Raw genomic sequence first — 19665 nt, 5'->3', positions numbered from 1 at the left:
TTGAAAACATACCAATTAAGTCTAATTGTATCATTTAGGATCTCTGTTGCCTTACTGATTTTCTGTCTTGAAGATCTGTCCACTGATGTGAGTGGGGTGTTAAAGTCTACTATTATTATATTCCCATCAGTTTCTCCCTTTATGTCTATTAGTATTTGTTTTATGTATTTGGGTGTTCCTATATTGGGTGCATATACGTTGATGAGTGTAACATCCTCTCCTTGTATTGCTCTTTGTATCAGCATATAGTGTCCTTATTTATCTTTCTTTATAGCCTTTGTTTTAAAGTCTATTTTGTCTGATATGAGTATTGTGACCCCCACTTTCTTGACATTTCCATTTGCATGAAATCTTTTTCCATCCCCTCACTTTCAATCTATGTGTGTCCTTTGCCCTAAAGTGGGTCTCTTTTAGGCAGCATATTGTAGACTTTTTTTTTTTAATTCAATCTGCCACTCTGTCTTCTGATTGGAGTATTTAGTCCATTAACGTTTAATTACTGATAGATATGTATTTATTGCCATTTTAAACGTTGTTTTCCCATTGATTTTACATTTCTTCTTTGTCTCTTTTTCTTTTTCTTTTTGTGGTTTGATAATTTTCTTTTGTATTATGCTTGTGTTCTCTCTATGGCTTTTCTGAACGTACTGTATGTTTTTGATTTGTGGTTAACCTTTTTCAAGTATGTTAACCCCGTCTTATATCTAATTGCTTTAGACTGGTAGTCACATAGGCTCAAACACATTGTAGAAAAAAAAATTCTACATTCTCTTACACTCTTCCCCCACATTTTATGATTTTGTTGTCCTCTTTTACAACTTTATGTGCATCCTTTTGATGTTCATTGCTTTTACAGAAATGTTTTTTTTTTTTAAATCTGTGTACTGTCTTATTTAAATGATTTACTTTCCAATTGTGATGTTCTCCTTCCTATAGCTTCTTACTTTTCTATTTAGAGAAGACCTTTCAATATTTCCTTTAGGATAGGTTTAGTATTGCTGTATTTTAGTTTTTGCTTGTCTGAGAAATTCTTTCTCTCTCCTATTCTAAATGATAATCTTGCTGGGTAGAGTATCCTAGGTTGCAGATTTTTCCCTTTCAGGACTTTGAGTATATTTTGCCACTCCCTTCCGGCCTGCAATATTTCTGTAGAGAAATCAGCTCATAGCCTTATGGGGGTTCCCTTATAATTAACTATTTCTCTTGCCGCCTTGAAAATCCTCTCTTTATCTTTAACTTTGGTCATTTTAATTATAATATCTTGGTGTAGGTCTGTTTGGGTTCATCTTGTTTGGGATGTTCTGTGCTTCCTGTATCTGGATATCTGTTTCCTTCTTTTGGTTTGGGAAGCTTTTAGTCATAATTTCTTCAAATACATTTTCAATCCCCTTTTCTCCTTCTTCTTCTGGGATACTTATTATGCATAGATTGGCACACTTTATATTATCCCATAGGTCTCTTATATTGCTTTCTTTCTTCCTTTGCAATTTGGCTTTTTGTCTGCTGTCCTGAATGGGTGATTTCCATTATTCTATCTTCTGAATCACTTACTCATTCTCCTGAACTATATCATTCTGCTATTCATTGCCTTTAGTTCAGCTTTTGTCTCAGCAAATAAGTTTTCTTATTTTTTTGGTTCCTTTTTATAGTTTCTAGTTCCTTTTTACAATAATCTGCCTTTCTATCAATAGCCTTTCTTAATTCCTTCAGTATTTTCATTATCTCCCTTAAACTTGGTGTCAGACTGAAGAGGTCTGTTTCACTTTTTGTTCTTTCAGAGGAACTCTCTTGATATTTTTTTTTTAATTGGGAGTGGTTCCTCTGCTTCTTCAATTTACTTATATTTCTCTTACTCTATGAGTTTAGGAGAAACAATTATCTACTGTGGTCTCGGAGGGCTATTTTTATGTAGGAGCCTCCCTGTGTAGCTTGTGTGAGTTTAATATTTTTGGTGCGAGGGCTGTTTTTAGTATGGATGCCTGCCACCTCCTTCCTCAGCATGTGCTGGCCGTTATCCCCTTGATAGAGGTTGTGAGTGGTGTTGTAGTGACCAGAGTCTGCACTGGATATTGAGCAGGGCCTCTTCTTTGCTCTGTGGTTGTCACAGCTCTGTCAGGGGGCAGGGTCTGCTCCCTCGTTGTTGGAGCAGCTCCAAATCTGTTTCTGAGCTGAGGCATGAGGTAGGCAGGACTGGAGCGCTCCTGCTGGGAGAGGATCCACTGACAATTCCTTCCCCGGAGTTGTCTACTGGGGAGTGTGCTCTGTGGTGCCACCTGTCACCTGTTGTGCGGGCTCACAAAGTACACTGTTGTCGGCTCTGCTCTCGCCCTCACCTCAACCATGGGAATGTCGGCAATTGGACCTGATGTCCCTCAGGCATTGTTTTCAGAAGGCCACCAACACAGATCCGCCGAAGTCAGGTCCCAGGCCTGTAGTAGTCGTGCACCTGACTCACCATGGGATCTGTGGAAGCAGCCCAGCCGTGGCCCAGTCCCTGCGTGCACACACCACAAAGCCCACAGCTGTTAAGGCCAGACGCGTTCCAGCTGCGGGGGCACCCATTGTCTGCTTGGATGTCCCGCAGGTGCTGAATTTACAAAGCCAGTGGTAGAGGTGTAAATCTGCAGCTTGTGCAGCCATGGGAAGATTTCCGCCCTGATTTCCTAAGTTGTGCAGCCCCTAGGGCTTCACTATGATTTCAGCCCCGCCTGTGTGCGGGGAACCTGCTGGCACCTGATCCCAGAGCCTGCTGAGGTGGTGGCTGGCACGGGAGCCCACCGAGGCAGCAGCTAGGGCGTGGATGCCTGGCCAGGCAGCAGCTGGGGTGTGGGCACCTGCCAAGGTGGTGGCTGGGTTGTGCACTCCCAGAGCCCATGGAGGTAGGGGCCAGCATGTGGAGAAAGAGGCTGTTATGGCACGTCCTGCCCCTCCCTTCACGTGGCACTTTGCTTCTATAGAGGGCCCAGGCTTCTTCCACATACACCGTCGGTTACAGTCATACCACACTCAGCTCCTTCAGGCTGTCTCTGCACAGCCTACCCCAGTCCTCTCCCTGGGATTTTCCTCTTAACCCTGACTCCAGCACCCAGCCCCTACCCATACCAGTGGATGCGCATCTCAGGCTGGGGCACACAGGGAGGTGCCCTGCACTGTCTGTGCAGGTCTCTCTCTGTTCTGCCTGCCCAACAAACCAATTGTTGCACTTTCCTCTAAGCCCCTGAAGCTCCCTTTCTGTCCTGGCTGATCTCCCTGCCAGCGACAGGGTTTTCCCAGATGCGAGAACCTTTCCTTTTTTTCAGCTCCCTCTCAGGGACGTAGGTCCCATCCTGCTTCCTCTCCCCCACCCCCACTTTCACCCTACCTGGTTACGTGGAGATCTTCCTTGTCCTTTCAGGTGTTTGAGGTCTTCTGCTGGTGTTCAGTAGGTGTTCTGTGAGAACTGTTCATTTGTAGACGTATTTTTGATGTATTTGTGGGAGGAGGTGAGTTCCACGTCCTTCTACCCTGCCATCTTGATTGGAGCCCCCACAGATTCTAAATTAAATGCATTATTTGCTGAATTTACTTTCTCTCCATGCTTTCAGTGTAAAAATTCAAACACACTACTATACATAAAATAGGTAAACAACAGGAACCTACTACTGTACTCAACATCTTGTAATAACTTATAATGGAAAAGAATCTGAAAAAGAATATATGTATAACTGAATCACTGTGCTGTACATTTGAAACTAACCCAACACTGTAAATTAACTATACTTCAATTAAAAAATTCAAAAAACCAAAACCCCTCAAAGAGCCTCATAGTTCCATTATGGTGAATGAATACCTAGAAACACAGGGCTGAATTGAAAAATCCATCATGCATTTATTAGCAGTGCTGTTTCACTACCTTGTCATCAACGTTCAAAAACAGTCTTGCATCTAAAGGCTCAGGGAAAATACAGAAGCTCTATGTACAGACATATTCTTTAGCTTTTGATAAGGTTCTACAGTGATAATTCTTGGAGAAAATAAAATGTCATGAAGAATGGACAAAGAAAGCTTATGGGACAGAAAGCAAACTCAATAACAGGAAATTGTATCACTTTTGTCAGGAAGGTGAGATAAGTGGGAAGGTAATTTCCTACAGGTGACAAGATTTCCATAGCATCACAGAGCTAATTGCCTACAATGCCAATTAGAGTGAAAAGCCTTAGACCAGGACAATGGCTATCTGTCAAAAAGAAGCTCCATACTGAAAAGGAGGCCAGACGTTCTGGGTAAATAAGTGATTACCTGCATATAAGTTAGATATCCTTGTGAGAAACACTACCTCTGGGCAGACAGTGTCTTTGGGAAGCCCATTCCCAGGTAATGCTGTGCACCTTCCAGGGCACCTGACAACCAAACCCGCACACCTGTTCAAAACGCACCTTTCGCACACAGTGCTCCTGTCTGTGCGTTGAAAGGGCTGCGCCTTCCTCTGCAGCAGGGCCCTCCCTGACTGTTCAGTTTCCTCTGGGAGCAGCGCCCTGCCTTCCTGGCTCCCTGCCAGCCTTCTCTCTCCTCCCTTTGCCAACATTAGAAAAGAAGTTAACAAATGGATCTAATTACCACAGTGGTTTGAGGCTTCTCGACTTTCTTTCCCTTCCAGCTGTAAAGATGTCCTCAGACCAAGCTTCATGTTCAGCACGGCTGTCAACTCTGTTTAATGCGCACTTAAATTTAATGTCAAGCCGATGCCTGTGGAAGACCTTGATTAAATTTGCAAACAGCAGACTAACCAAACCAGAATTTGAGAGTTGTCTCATTTCGCCTTTCAAGCTTAAATCCCAGTTTTCTTTTCTTCTTTGCAAAGAATTACAGAAGTTTGCTTGCAAAGACCCTGAGTATCAGTAAGGCAGCAAAGTGTAAGAAGCAAATGCTCCTCATGCTTTTACAGAGAGAAATCCCTCATCTTAAAATTCCGTATGAATTAAAGATCCTTCCCATTGCTTTATTCTGCTCCCCCTCATTCAAAATCTGTGACTATTCACTTTCACAACTATAATAAGTATTCCTAAAAAGTTTACTTAAAATCTTCCTAGTGTTCTTTTATGCACATTGCAATTAGGAGTTTTATACTGTCTTGGCAGAGTGAAAAACAAAATGAAAGAAATGGGATAGAATCTCCACAAACAATGTCAGTGCTTCTACCAGGTGCAAATTTCCAACCTGGTCTCTGGCTTCGACTGTCTCTTCTTTTGTCTCTGACAATCGTACAGCCTCTCCTCCTTGAAGAGGTAATAAAAGACCAGAAGTTAAAAGATCCGGAAGGCCCATATTCTTTTTCATTGGCTACTGTTTTGAAAAGAGGCTGCTGGCTTTTGATTTTTCTTTTGAGTTCTTCCTACATCATCTGATTCAAACAGGTCTTTCAAAGAAAACAATCAAAATTGTCTAGACCTGTGAAGCATGAAAAATAAATTGCTTTTTCCAAGTCCACAAACCACCAGAAAGGCATTAATGTCTATCTTCTTACATAAACCTCTAACCCCTATCCTCTAATTTACACACTTCACAAAATATTTATATATTCTTCTGTATAATATATGACAGGAGATCAAGCCTTATTACAAAGAAATGGAACTGGTAATACAACTAATATTTAAACTAGTGTTATTTTGGAGTTTGACTAGACACAAAACATTCAAGTTCTTGAGGCTGCTAGGATAAAACAGTCAACTCAGACACATCTGCTTGCTGTCGAGGGCTCTGAGCTGTTAGCTGGTGGGCACACAGGCTTCAAGAAAGGAGAACGTGCGGCAGGAGAAAAAGAAAGCCTTGCATTGTGCCAGATATGAAATACCCTGTCCTAAGATTTCTCACTGAGCTACAGTAGTAAGACTGCTGCTTGTTTTTCCCTTCTAATACAACAGAGACCTACCTTTCTATGCTTGGCTTTCCATCACTAACTTAATTCTGTGGTTAAAACAGCCACATGAAGCACTTGTTCTTAACATTAAAAAAAAAAAAAAAGGGCGTGGTTTTGCAGTCCATGGATGAAGTGGTCGGCAGTCATTAGATTCCTGCTGAGAATTATGCATGATACAAGGAATAGCAGATGGTTTCAGAAGGGAGAGATTTATAGAGGTAATTTGTAGTGGAATAACACTATTTTCTGAACTAGGTAATAATTCACAAAAGACAAGCAAAGGTTCAGATAATATCTCATTTAATTATATGTTACTAAATATTCCAAGAAATCTTTGCTCAGCAGCCTAAGATAAAAACCTGATGAGCTGACATTTTTAGGTTCTGATGCTCTGACCCTGTTTAAATCCTTTTCTCATCGCTGCAGTTTCCCACAGGACTTACAATGTAGTTCTTCTAACAGTCCAGTTCTCTGAATGCAATACAGTGTCTCATGTGATTCAAGAGGATAAAGGGCAAAAAGAGTGGATATATGTATACGTATAACTGAATCACTTTGCTGTACACCTGAAACTAACACACTGTAAATCAACTACACTCCAATAAGAATTAAAAAAAAAAAAAAGAGGATAAAGGGCAAGTGCCCTTTTTCCCAGGAAAAGAGGACTGCATAGAATGGTGTTTTTACATAACCCAAGGGAGTAGGCAAGGACAGGTTACATTTCAACCTGGGTCTCCCCTCTACAAGTCCAAATCCTCTGGGTGAGTGAGCAGAGCCCACAGGGAGGAAATGTGTCAGATCAGGGCCTCTCCAGGCACACGGTGCGTTAGTCACTCGCCAAGGGCAGACAGAGAGCAGGGTGCTGATCCAGTGCCCCTGGGACCAGCCACAACATCCACCAACTCCACTGCTGGCACCAAAACAGGCATTATTACAAATATGGGAATATTCACCACTGAAGCTGATGAATTTACCAAACCTACTTGGCAGTTCACAGCAACCACAGAAGCAATGAGGTATGGAAGCTAGGGGTGGAATGAAGAAACACTGCAGACTCTCCTTAGAACCTCCTCACCTTAGTGATGGGCTGTTCTCCCCGAGTGAATGGAGACGACAGTGGATAAGGAGGACCATCACTTTATATAATAAAATCCTTCTATTTGTTAACAGTATGACTGTACACATTCTGTTTCTCTTAATTCCTGAGTCACAACTCACTTCAGTAAAGTTTGCTACCACTCAAAGGGGTAAAAATTCTCCTTGCTGATGTGGAATAACCTCAAATGACCAACTCAAGAGAAAAAGGAAGAACAGTTTAAAATCTTCACTGGTGATTTGGCAATACATTGCATATTCCCAAATACCACTTTAAAAGCTGAGGTAATATCTCCTCTGTTAAGGCATAATATGACTCACAATTACACGCAGACACACTCATTATACATTTTGATATTTATTAACAGAAATGGTCTAGAAAAGGCCTGGGTCAACATTACAGTGGTAAGTGTTAAAATAAAAGCTGTTCTTAGTCGTACTGTTTCTAGGGGACTGTAACCAGTCCAGAAAGCTGTTTTAAAACGGGACTTAAATCACACCATTCAAGCGTTGGATTTCAAAAGAAATTCTTCCTCTTCTCTTTTGTCACAGCAAAATATACGAGGTCTTTGTTTTTACCTGCAAGGTGGCCCTCCGTGAAGTGCGTAAACGTGTGGATGGATGAAAGGGGGTCGGGTGGAGGGAGAAGGCAGACAAAAAAGAAAAAGATAAAATCGTAAAGTAGGAAATAAAAACTAGTGAGGAAGACAGGCTACCAACTGCCCAAGAATCGTTCACTGAAGCAACTCCTCCAGTCCCTCCAGATCCATTTCCAGAGAGGAGTTGAGCGAGGCCAGAGCAGATGACGCATCCTTGCTTCTCTGGACACTCAGTTTGGATTGGGGCGTTTCTGGTTGGACGGATTCCTTCTTGAAGTCTTTACCTCCACTGAGGATCCGCTGGCTCTCAAAAAAGAACTGGTTTGGATGACTCAAAGAAAAGCCACAATCATCTACCTGTACAGGCAAGCAAATGTGTATAACATTAATACGTAACAAAAGTACAAATAAAGGGACGTCAAGAACCGCCCAGACCTCATTCAAAACCTACTCAATACAGGAAACACAGATTCTCGTTCAAAACACTCAAACCACTGCTTACATGATTTCACTCACAGGGAGTTTCAGCCACCGCCTGACAGTTACGAATCTTGCGCTCTACGTCCAGCCCAGACCCCTTGCACTTGGCTCTGCTTCCCCACCCAACTGCTACCTGCCACCTCAGACGGCTCAAAGGCACATCCAAGCAATGCCTGGCATCTTGTTGGCCAATAAATATTTTTTTTTAAAAAAAGAAAAACACGAAAAAAGGAGGGAGGATCTTTCCAGATGAGTTGGGTTTGGAAAGATGAGAGAGTGAAAAGCTGGGATAATGAGGTCCAGGGTGAATCAAGCAGCAGGATCCCAGGGGCAGGGTGAAGAGGAATGTCTAGGGAAGCAGGTAGTGCAGGTGGGCTGCTGTGAAAGGCACAGAAAGAGGGTAACAGGAAATAAGGCTGCAAAGACAGGCTGGGGCCAGACCACGGAGAGCCTTGACAACCAGGGTAAGTAGCCTAGACCTAATTTTGTAGGCATCACAGAGTCACTAAAATTCCTTAAGAAGGGAAGTGATGCGATTAAAGATATGTGTAATCTTATGGTAGATTAAAATGGATTAGCAGGGAGTTAAAAGTTACCGTCACAGTTCAGGATGAACCTTCTTAACAGGTAGACCCATAAACAGAAACAAGGTTTTTTCTAAAACTTACTTCAGAACCTCAGGATTCTCTTGATTCTCTTTAGTCACTTGTTGATACATGTTGGATCAATACTTTTTTTTTTTTTTTTCTTTTTGCGGTACGCAGGCCTCTCACTGTTGTGGCCTCTCCCTGTTGTGGCCTCTCCCGTTGCAGAGCACAGGCTCTGGACACGCAGGATCAGTGGCCATGGCTCACGGGCCCAGCCGCTCCGTGGCATGTGGGATCTTCCCGGACCGGGGCACGAACCTGTGTCCCCTGCATCGGCAGGCGGACTCTCAACCACTGCGCCACCAGGGAAGCCCCAGACCAATACTTTTATAATAATTCAGTGTATAGCAGATTGATAGTGTACGCACTGATTTAAGAGTTACTACTCAGATCACTAAGAACAATTTTTTACCTGCTACTATGCTGCTTAATTTCAAAATGTTTCCTGAATGTTTTATCTAGGATTTTTTATTAACAACGGAGTCATTTGTGAACTTCTTCATTATATTGTTTTTCACCCAATTCATTAAAAAACTGGGAGATTCAATATAAAGTTTGCATTTTACAAAGTGTTCCATGAAAAATAAGTTTATTGCCTAGCACGTTTCAATCAGAAGACTTTATGGTTTTTATAAATAGAGAATATTAGAGATTGGAAAGATGTAGGGAATACTTTAAACTGGATCTTCTCCATGTACAGACTAGGAAACTGAGACCCAAAGAGATTTTTTACATGGTTTAGGCAAAGTCATAGAGCACTAGAAACTGGATCTGTCTGAATTAGAATTCAGGCCTTTAGCTCACTTAGTTCCTCTGAAATCTGTTTTAAGAGGTTTTATGGAAAGTCAAACAAACTTACAATTATATCATTATAAATATTATTTCTAGAGATAAACTTGTCTATAAAGATTATAAAAAACACAGTGGTGTCATTTCATGCAAAAAGAAGCTAGCACCTTTTGTGATACTTAATTACGTATCGGGTATTTTCTACACCTTGCTTCAAGTTGTTAAAAGTGTCAATATATCTATCACAGAAGATGACTCTGTGGATTAAAGTGAATGATTAGATTTCAGTGTGGACAAAATGAAATATGGTAATCTTTATACTAAGCCTCAGTTTCCTCCCCCATGAAATGGAGGTAATAATAGCAGCTATGTCATAGGGTTGCTATGAGGAAAACCAAAGAAATAGGAGTGTAAAAAGAAAGAGTTGTTGGTTCTATGAAATCTAAATTAAATGCTTGGAAAGACTCAGGAAAGGCAAGTTGCTTAAAACAAAAGAAAACAAAACCGAACTTCCCAAAAGATAGGGAGAAAGATCAGATTGCTTTGTATTATAATTAAGTTCCTTTTCCACTTTAAAGAAACCAAAACTGGAAATTGGTGATGGTGTAGTATGCATATGGTTTTTGAAAAAAAATGAAATCAAATTCCAATCCCAAACCTACATTCAAACAAAAGACCCTGCCCTTAATATCAAAAGATTAGTAAACAAATGGCATTCAAATGTTTTACCTTTAAAATGTAATGTTTAAAAAATACATTTTTTTATGACTGTCCATTTTAATTAATACTTTTAATAACCAACTAAAACAATGCCAGGGGTCTTGAAATGAGGGCCTATAACCATGGTTCTGTATGATGTCATGTTTTTCAATTTCTCTCTTAGGTCTGCAATCACCATTTCTTAACTCATTTTGTTAAGTAAGCTCATTTTACCAAACATCTATTAAGATGTCTGGTAGCATGATGAACTTATGAAGAGTTTCCTTCTGTTTACTGGATTGTGTTTCTTCTAGGATGGGTTCTTTCTTTTGAGTGTTTTCCTTCTTTCACTTTTATTTTTGCCTGAAGGAAGGTATCTTTCATTTTGCTCAGGAAAATAAAATTAGGGATTTTTAGGGAGGAAGGGGAGAAGCATAAACCAAATAGAATGAAAATAGATTTTACTTTAAAATTATTTAGTAAAAAGAATAGAGAAAGAGATTTACCCACATCTAAATGCCACATTTATTATTGCTTCAAAGTCAGCAGCTCTTTCCTTTACTCCTCATTAAAAAAAAAAAAAAAAGGAATATTCAGTTTGCTTCATTCTAGATATGGAAATACTAAGTGAGAATTTTCACAATTTTGTCTGATATGAATCTTGTTTCTTTCCTTGCCTTTTTTCTTGTTTGGTTGCTATGGTGATGTTTTTTCTTTGTGGTTGATGATTTTTTTATTATGTTTTGTACATTTTGTTAAATAATGGGAGAGGGAAATTCTGTGATGCATCTTCATTCTGTCCTGTTATCTTGGAAGACCCACAGTACCATAAAGAGCTAAAACAAGACTGGTAGAAGAAAGAAGTAGGATGGAGCCCTTTATAGGCTACATTATAAATTTTGGATTTCACCTGAAGAGCGATGGGGAAGGCTTTTAAAGTTTTTTTTAAAAGCAGGTTACTGAAATGATCAGGTTTTTCTGTTTTAAAGATCACCCTAGCAGCTGTGTGGAGGGGAAAGAACTGGGCCGGTGCATGTGTGCAGCTGCTGGGAAAGGAGTCAGGAAGGCACTGCAGTGAGTGACCCGCATGAGAGACGGTGGGGCTCCCGGCTCAGGGTTTTAACTGATCTCCACAATGATCCTGAGTGATGATTACAAAGCTTAAATGTACTTGGTATATACCGTTTAAGATTGCAGGAAAATGTGTGATAGATTTTAACAAGATTTTTGTAGAGATTTCTATGGTGAAAAGAGAATTATGCTCAGCTATTTGCAAAATAAGTATTCAGAATGACTCAGCACTTAAAGAGATCTATTTCTAAAGAAACTATTTTCAATTAAAATCCAGAGTTTAATCTACACAAGGCCTAGTGTTTTCATTTACAAATGGAGTATGCCAAAAGAAAAAAAAATTCACTTCAATATAAAACATTGTTCCCTAAAAATACTGAGGGAAACAGATTTCAAGCAGGCCAACTTTTGATATCTACCAAGTGAATCTCTCTCAAACATGAGCTTGGAATGAGCATGTTCTGCACACAATGACCTTCACACAAACATAGGTCTCATATTTCTGCCACAGAAAATGCGGATTTTGAAGGACTGGAAGCAATACTGTTTTACCTATGGGATGTTTGGGTTTTAATCAAGAGGTTTTGCAATGACACCTTATAATGAGGCAGCTGGTCTTACCAAAAAAGCCATGTGGAACCACTGCAGCACTGCTGTAAATGTTATCAGTTAACTGGTTCATTTTCAAAACTTTCATTAAAGTGAGTTTAATCACAGAGGCCTCAAGAAAATAAACATAGGAGGTTTTTTTGGGGGGGGGGGAGGAGAATGGCAGCAACATGAAATAAAAATAGATTCTATTTTTAAATTAAATTAGAAAAAATAATAAGCAAAGAGACATATTCACAACAAAAAATCTATAGTGAGACATCTAGTGGATGCAAACAGCCTTTTTATTCCCTTGATTTATATGTGGCTTAAAGTAGACTACTTCTATATGTGGGAGGATTTAGACATATGTCTTTTTAATATCTTCATTAATCTAAGGCAAGTTTTAAAAATTGCCTATAGTAGTAATACTCTTGCAGGAATAATCAATAGGAGAGATGCTACAAAAGCAGATTTGAGAAATAAAAAAGCACTTCTTACTTTTTAGTGATGTCACAAACTCAGTGTTTAAATCTAATTTTCATATCTTCTCTAAAAAAAAGGTAAGAGGTTGAATAAGAGACCTCAATTTGTTAAAGTTCTGAGGCTTCTTAATTAAAAGGGTCCAAAAATAATTAAGAACACATATTAAATTAAAACTCTCAAGCTGAGCAAGCAAATTAAAGAATACAGTCTACAAGGGAAAGAGTTTGCAAAGATGATGCTGAAAATACCAAAGAGATGTGGCTTATCTGTTGAGATTCCTATTCTGACAAAACTGATGAGAATTTGTTGTTTACTACTATATTGATGTTTAGTCCTTTCAACTGTGTGAAAATAAAATTTTTATGTTTTTAAATAAAAACACTATTTTCAACAGTTAGGTGTAATAGTAAGAGGACTGGACCCAGGGGCCAGACCAGACCAGGGTTCTGGCTCCAGACCTCCCACTAACTAGCTGTGGTCCCTAGGGCATCATGCAGAGTCACTAGGCCTGTTTGTTTTTCACCATAAACTATGAAGGCTGCATCATGAATCTAGACAGGAAAATACTAATGGCCTCCACAGCTGTTATTACAAATACAGTCCCAGGTTTTACAGAACAGCAGTCAGGGTTAGATCATGAGCTCTAGATGAGGTCCTCGACAGCCTGGTTCAAATTTAAGCTCCACTCCTTAGGACCTTAGGCTCTCAGCATCTCTAAGCTTTGTCATGATGGGGATGCAAATCGTGCCCAGCTGTGGTCTGCAGTGTGGACCAAAGGAGCCAGTGTGTCCAGAGCACTAACTGCTAGGCCTAGCACATGTGAAGGGTTCTGTAGGTGTTGGCTGATATTACCATTATTATTTTCATTATTATCAGTGATGTTATATTTTTGGTATGAAATATGTAAGAAATTCTGCAATTATATAACCACGAAAGAAAAGTTATTTCATGAAAACTAGAAAACGTAAAAGTGATTATAAAACTTAGCATACTATGGGGACTTCCCTGGCAGTCCAGTGGTTAAGACTCCGTGCTTCCAATGCAGGGGGCACGGCTTCAATCCCTGGTCAGGGAACTAAGACCCCACGTGCTGTGCGGCGAGGCCAAAAAAAAAAAAAAAAAAAAAAACTCAGCACGTCGTGGTAGCTGATGATGAATTCAATACATGCAGCATCTTTTTTGGGAAGGTCACGAATCCCTTTGAAACCTGATAAATGCTCGACTCCAAAAACGCACATATGTACTTAGAGAAAAAAATGTTTCAAGAGGTGCATGGACCTCTGGTGCATTCTTGGCTGTCTTTCCTGGGTTAGGAAGCCATGAACAGGACCAGTACTTGCAAACTGGGGGTCTGTGAGCTAAGTCGACCTGCAGATGTGCTGTTGGCCTGCACACGGCCTTAAAACTTGTCAATGTGAACATCTCTAACAGCATGACTTCTTCAGTGGTGTTCATCTCAGGTAGTTTCACTTTTTTGGGTTATCTTCCTGACCCCTGCAGGCCTCTGAGTTTGTGACCTACGCTTTACACCTCTCAGGACCTACTAGCAGGCCTTTTGTATAGGAGGCTGGCAAGAAAACAACCAAACACATTTCCCTGACTCTCTTGCAGCTAGGGGTCCACTGTATAACCTAGGTCGCCATGCAGATAAACACAAGACTTGAGAACTAGATTAGGGTAACGTGAGTTGGCAACCACAAGTAAAAGCATCCAGTTTTCTACAAGAAAGATGGCAAAAGCCTTTGGTTCTTCTGGACAGCTGAAGCCAGTGTTCCAGACCTACTCTGAGAAGTGGTTACCTAAGGCCTGTGGGTCCAGTCCGGCCCAGAATTTGCTCTTGTAAATAAAGTTCTACTGGGACAGAAGCATGCCCGCACCTTCACACACCGTCTAGGCTGCTTTTGCATGAGAGCAGCAGATGGAAGCAGCTGTGACAGGGAACACGTGGACCACAAAGCTTCAAACTTTCACGACCTGGCCCTTCACAGAAAGTTTGCCAACCCTTGGTCTTATCCCTAGCAGTGGAGTGGTGGGTGGCAGCCATAGTAAGATTTTCTCAGGATGTAGCTTCTCTTAGTTACAATATTCCTGGTTCTGTAGCATCCAAGCTTAATTCCCTGGCCCTTCTATAAGCAACCTCATACTGTGTAATAATTCCCTTTCCACTGAAAACAGCTAGAGTGGTTTCTACTGCTACAGCAAAAAATCCTAAATGAAACACAGAGTAACAAAAGACAAAGGATCAGGTTATAAAGTTTAAAAATTTACTTACATTATGTGTCATCTCAAAGAACTTCTGACAGGCTAGATGGTAATGTGTCCCTTTTACTAAATCCAAAATCTAAAATGAAGGGAAAAAAGTGAAAGAAAAATTAGAAATTAAATTTCTAAACCACTGTAGCTCCTGGTTGCCAGCCTTTTCATAATCTTCATTCCAGATAGGAAATGCATTAAATCATGTAGCATGCTGTACCCCTGCAGCCTGGACACTGTGATAATGTTGACATCATACAGTAGCTGTTTAGGTTGGCATTAAACCACTGATGACAAGAGATAGTAAGTGATCTTGCTGACCTACCAAATGTGAATTTCAGTAACTTTACCTTGACAACAAGATGAAAACAGATCCTAGTATTATGACTTCGACAGTTATTGTCAGAATATCATATTGCAACATCTCTTCCAAAACTGTAGATATAAATCTAGTAATCTAAATGGTTGCTGCATGAAGCAATAAGTATACTATTTAGATTTTTACTTTCCACATTACCAGTTTATACAGATACAGCATAAAATACAGCTGTGTGTCCATCAGAAAAATTTAATGTAAACCCGTTGGATGAGTATCTGTGGAGAGGGAATGCTTTTGCCTTCAATCAGATTTGCCCTTTTCTGAAATGAAGTTATTTCTAGTAAAGCTCAGCAGAATGTGAGAGTAAATAGTCTATTCTGACCACCTATTAGGAACATCATCCTATCTTTTGTAAATACAATTTGCTTTCCAATTCTACTTCATGTAATCTCTTCAGAACAGCACAAACTCCCATCCTTCTCAGTAGACTGCAATAACAGTTGAAATTCGTAAAGTTTTATCACCTTTATCACCTCCCCTGACAAATAAATAGAATATATATTTGGCCTGTTCGTAAAACACAGTAAAATGCTGAAATTAACAGACAGCCTCAAATGAAGGAAAAAATAATTCTGGAGAAATGTTAATTTCTATCCCTTTTCAAAAGGCTGACCTTCCTATGACAAAAAGAAATGTTCATGAAGTCTCAAATTCTTGCTATCCTCATTATTGAATATAGCTTACATCTTTTAACAGATACACACAAAAAATTACAGTGCAGAATGGGCATCACATTATACTGACAAGAGTATGCTTAAAAGAACTGTTTTTCTCTGACTGTCTTACAGATTACATTTCTAAATTTCAGGTTACATTTTATTAAATCCTACATGAAAGACCTGTGTAAATGCCAACCAATCACAGCACCCAGGATTCTGCCTGTCTGCCTATTTGAACTGTCTACTTTTCTTGAATTATTACAGCAAAAGTGAAAAATAAATCAGTTTTAAATGAATGACTATAAACTTTTAAAATGAAGAAAGTCACAAAGTTTTTAAAGTAATTCTAACATTCTGAGCTCATATTCGCCTATGTTTTTAAACATAGATAATTCAAACTGTGCTGAGATAAACTTGCAGTTGAGTACTGGCAAACATCAGTGATACCAAGGTATGAATATCTATGAATTACAATTTTGGAGAAGCAAGGTCTTCAAACATAAACTTAAGTTTAAATGATGCCATAAATTACCTGAAGAGAAAATGAATTCACAGAAATAGACAAAAATCCCAACTGTATGGTATGTAATAAACTCCCTTTATTTAAAAACAAAACAATGAATCTAACATCTTATTCTGTGTATATACATTTCTTGTTTATATATATACACATATATGGTATATTTAGATATCTTCCTTGCAAAATAAATATGTAACATTATATATAATAATCTAATATATATGTTTGGGAAACATGCTATAAAGAAATACTTATAAGAACCATACTAATAAAAATACCTAGTTGGGTGACATACACATATACAAAAGTTATTATGGGAAATTGACAGAGAAGCCACAGAATGTGAGAAAAGCTGATGTACCTTGAAATTTTAGGTTCCATCAAAAATGTAAATTTAGATTAATCACACAACAATCCCCTCTCCACCCCATCCCCTACTCCACTCCAGAGACTAGGCTCTTCCTTAAGGAAAATCATTCACTTTTCCTCTGACATTTTTCTTCATCTTTCTAGGAAGAGTTTTTATTTGAAGTTGTCTTGCAAATTCATAAATAAATCATTTGCCTATCTATCCTTAAATAACTTCACCTATCATGTTGCAGCACATTTGAGTGGATGAAAGTTTCTGCACCGATGTAGAGGTGTAATGGGGAAAAGAGGCAACAGGGTGTTTTTCACTGGCTAGGAAAGCTGTTCAGAGGAAGATAAATTGAGTCCCAAGGAGAAGAGAGAGGGAAGAAGAAAGATAGCAACTAACAGGTCAGGGAGACAGTAAGTGAGCCAATAGGAGAAACATGAGAGAAAGACTGCTCTGAGGTGACTGGGTATTACTAGTAGGGACTGTCTTCATTTCTCAGATGAAAAAATATACCCTCTTAAAATAGGGGAGTGTGTCTGTCTAGTGTGGGCCATTTAACTGCAGAAAGAATTAAAAAATTGAAAAATCATATGCAACTGAATGATCTTGTTTTCCTTAAGAGAGTTTTTCCTTAAAAAACTTACATGTTTTAAATTAAGATAGAACTTCCCTGGTGGCGCAGTGGTTAAGAATCCACCTGCCAATGCAGGGGACATGGGTTTGAGCCCTGTTCCAGGAAGATCCCACATGCTGCGAAGCAACTAACCCTGTGTGCCACAAATACTGAGCCTGCACTCTAGAGGCCGCGAGCCACAACTACTGAGCCCACATGCCACAACTACTGAAGCCCACGCGCCTATAGCCCATGCTCCGCAACAAGAGAAGCCACCGCAATGAGAAGCCCACGCACCGCAACGAAGAGTAGCTCCCGCTCACCGCAACTAGAGAAAGCCGGCATGCAGCAATGAAGACCCAATGCAGCCAAAAATAAATAAAATAAATAAAATTTTAAAAATAAATAAATAAAACACAGATAGAAAATGAGAAATATTACTAAAAAGAAATCCAACAAATAAAAATACATACTTTAGTTTCCCATTATGATCTACATTAAAGAGATACAGGAAAAGACAAGGAAGGGTCTTGGACACTGAATGAGGTTTGGTTTTCCTGAGTGGAACAGGGAGCTGCTGCAGTGCTCTAAGCACTGGAGTGAAGCGGACGACTCACATTTTCACAGGATGTTCTGCCTGCTGTGCTGGGGGCGGGGTGGAGAGTGAGCTCATTGCAAGAGTCTAGGGGACAGACGAGGGGGGCCTGGACCAGGTGCTGACAGTCGTTGTGGGGAGAAGGGGTGCAATTAGAGATAGAAGCATTTCCCACTTTGTGGCCATGGGCTGTTTTTGAAAAACAGCTGTTCTATGTGATAACACTCCACAAGGGCCTGTCCCCCCATGTTCTAGAGTAAAGAACCCTCTCCCTACCCCAACTGACTTCCTAAATAAAATGCAGTAAGATGCCCACATATCAGTAGGAACTAACATGTAAAATAAATGTAAAACACCACAAATACCGCTTACTAGTCGCTAGGCAACGTGATGAGTAAGAGTGTGAGGCCTCAAGCCCCCTGGAGTCAGCACCCACCCCCTGCTGACTTCAGCCTTTGCACTGGTGAGTCTGCCGTCTGCACACAGCACAACTGCAGACCACCCCTGCACCTTCTCTTCTTAAATTTTCTGATACAAACACCCCGGCAAACACTGTATTAAGATATCCCACAGGTACGTCCATTTTGAGGATGGTGCTGGTGCCATGTGCTGATGGTTGGGTGACTCCAGGGCAGGAAAGACAAAGCTAACAATCGACAGGAAGGGAAAGGAGAAGTGGGGTGTGAGCAAGACACTAAAATGTAGTTCGTCAAACAGGAGCAAAAACCGAAATGTGGCAATGAAACACCAAAAGCCAAGAAGGACAGATGTCCGGAGGGCTGTGTAACGGAACTTGGAGTCAAAGCTTCAATTCTCTGCGATATGTCTAAACAGCCCTGGAAGAACTCAGAGACACTGAGAAGGCTGACTGCCAACTTGGCCGGGCTGACCAGGGAGGGGTCTACAGTAACGTCTGAAACGCCTGACAGCTGTGATCACTAAGCCATCCTTCCTTCCTGAAATTCAGGGTCTTAGGAAGAGTTGGTCTCATTCAGAATTTAAATTTTTTGTGTAGTCGTAATTCAAGTGACCTTTTTTTAAAGTGCTAAGTTTTAACAGAAGAGTCCGTGTCCCTGGGCTGTGGACAGATATGCCGGACTCATAGCCAGATGACTGTGAGCTTGAAGAGATGTTAGGTTCAACCAGAAGTGGTATGCTTTTCTTTGAAGCTGTAATTTTTCTTTTATGTTTTCTCAAGAATGAAGAAATACTGGATGTGGTAATATTTTACGATGTATCAATGTTGAACTTACCTACCTAACCATGTTTTTTAAAATATGCTTTGCTTGGGGGGCAGGGGTGCATAGCTAGTTAGTTCATAATGTGCGTGTTTACATATATTTTTTGTGTTAGTCATATATTGAATATGACATTAAAATTTTTTTAAGAAAAAACACTTTGTAGAAAACCCAGAATGAGGAAATAGGCAGTAGTGCTTTTGGACAGTGTTTGTCTTGCCAGCAGAGGTCCTGAAGGGCCAGCTCCCCAAGGCTGGGGGCTCAGAGGCAAGACTGGCCAAAGGGAGGGTTCGAAAGAGAACCGGAGAGACAAACACATATACACAGAGTGGAAAACTCTACAAGAAGAAGGAATATACGGAGATAAGAGAAGATAAATAGGATGGTGAAAGAAGCAGGTGGGAGGAAAGTGTAGAAAGCCCAAGAAATGTGGTCAGTGAGACAGAGCCACTCTGCATGGCCCGTAGATGTCACCACGCAGCCCGCAGCCTGCAGCTGTGCTCACCCAGCAAGGACACAAACTCCCTCCAGCCCCCACGGTCCTTCTGGAAGAGCCACAGCACACCACAGTTTCCTCGTGAACCAGCATCAATACCAAACTAACAGTTCTTTAAGGAGGAAAGCAAATCAAGTGCCAATTCCGATTCCTAAGCTAGAAGTTTCCTAATTAGGCTTTAGAAAAATATAATTAGACAATCTG

General features: G+C 40.2%; 1 protein-coding gene across 2 annotated transcripts in view; it reads right to left on the bottom strand.

Moving 5' to 3' along the window:
- Positions 1-7333: 7333 nt before the first annotated feature.
- Positions 7334-19665, bottom strand: part of PRIM2 (DNA primase subunit 2) — a 278477-nt gene continuing 266145 nt past the window's right edge. For both annotated transcript variants that reach the window (XM_067753525.1, XM_067753526.1), the window contains exons 13-14: positions 14623-14691; positions 7334-7947 (exon numbers count right to left, since the gene is read on the bottom strand). In XM_067753525.1, the coding sequence (XP_067609626.1) occupies positions 7726-7947; positions 14623-14691 (291 nt within the window). In that variant the 3' untranslated portion in view covers positions 7334-7725. The remainder of the gene's footprint in view (positions 7948-14622; positions 14692-19665) is intronic.

Source organism: Pseudorca crassidens, chromosome 10 (assembly GCF_039906515.1).
Source record: "Pseudorca crassidens isolate mPseCra1 chromosome 10, mPseCra1.hap1, whole genome shotgun sequence".
Classification (NCBI taxonomy): Eukaryota; Metazoa; Chordata; class Mammalia; order Artiodactyla; family Delphinidae; genus Pseudorca; species Pseudorca crassidens.
Note: the sequence above shows the minus strand (reverse complement) of the source record. Positions and strands in the feature narration are given on the sequence as shown.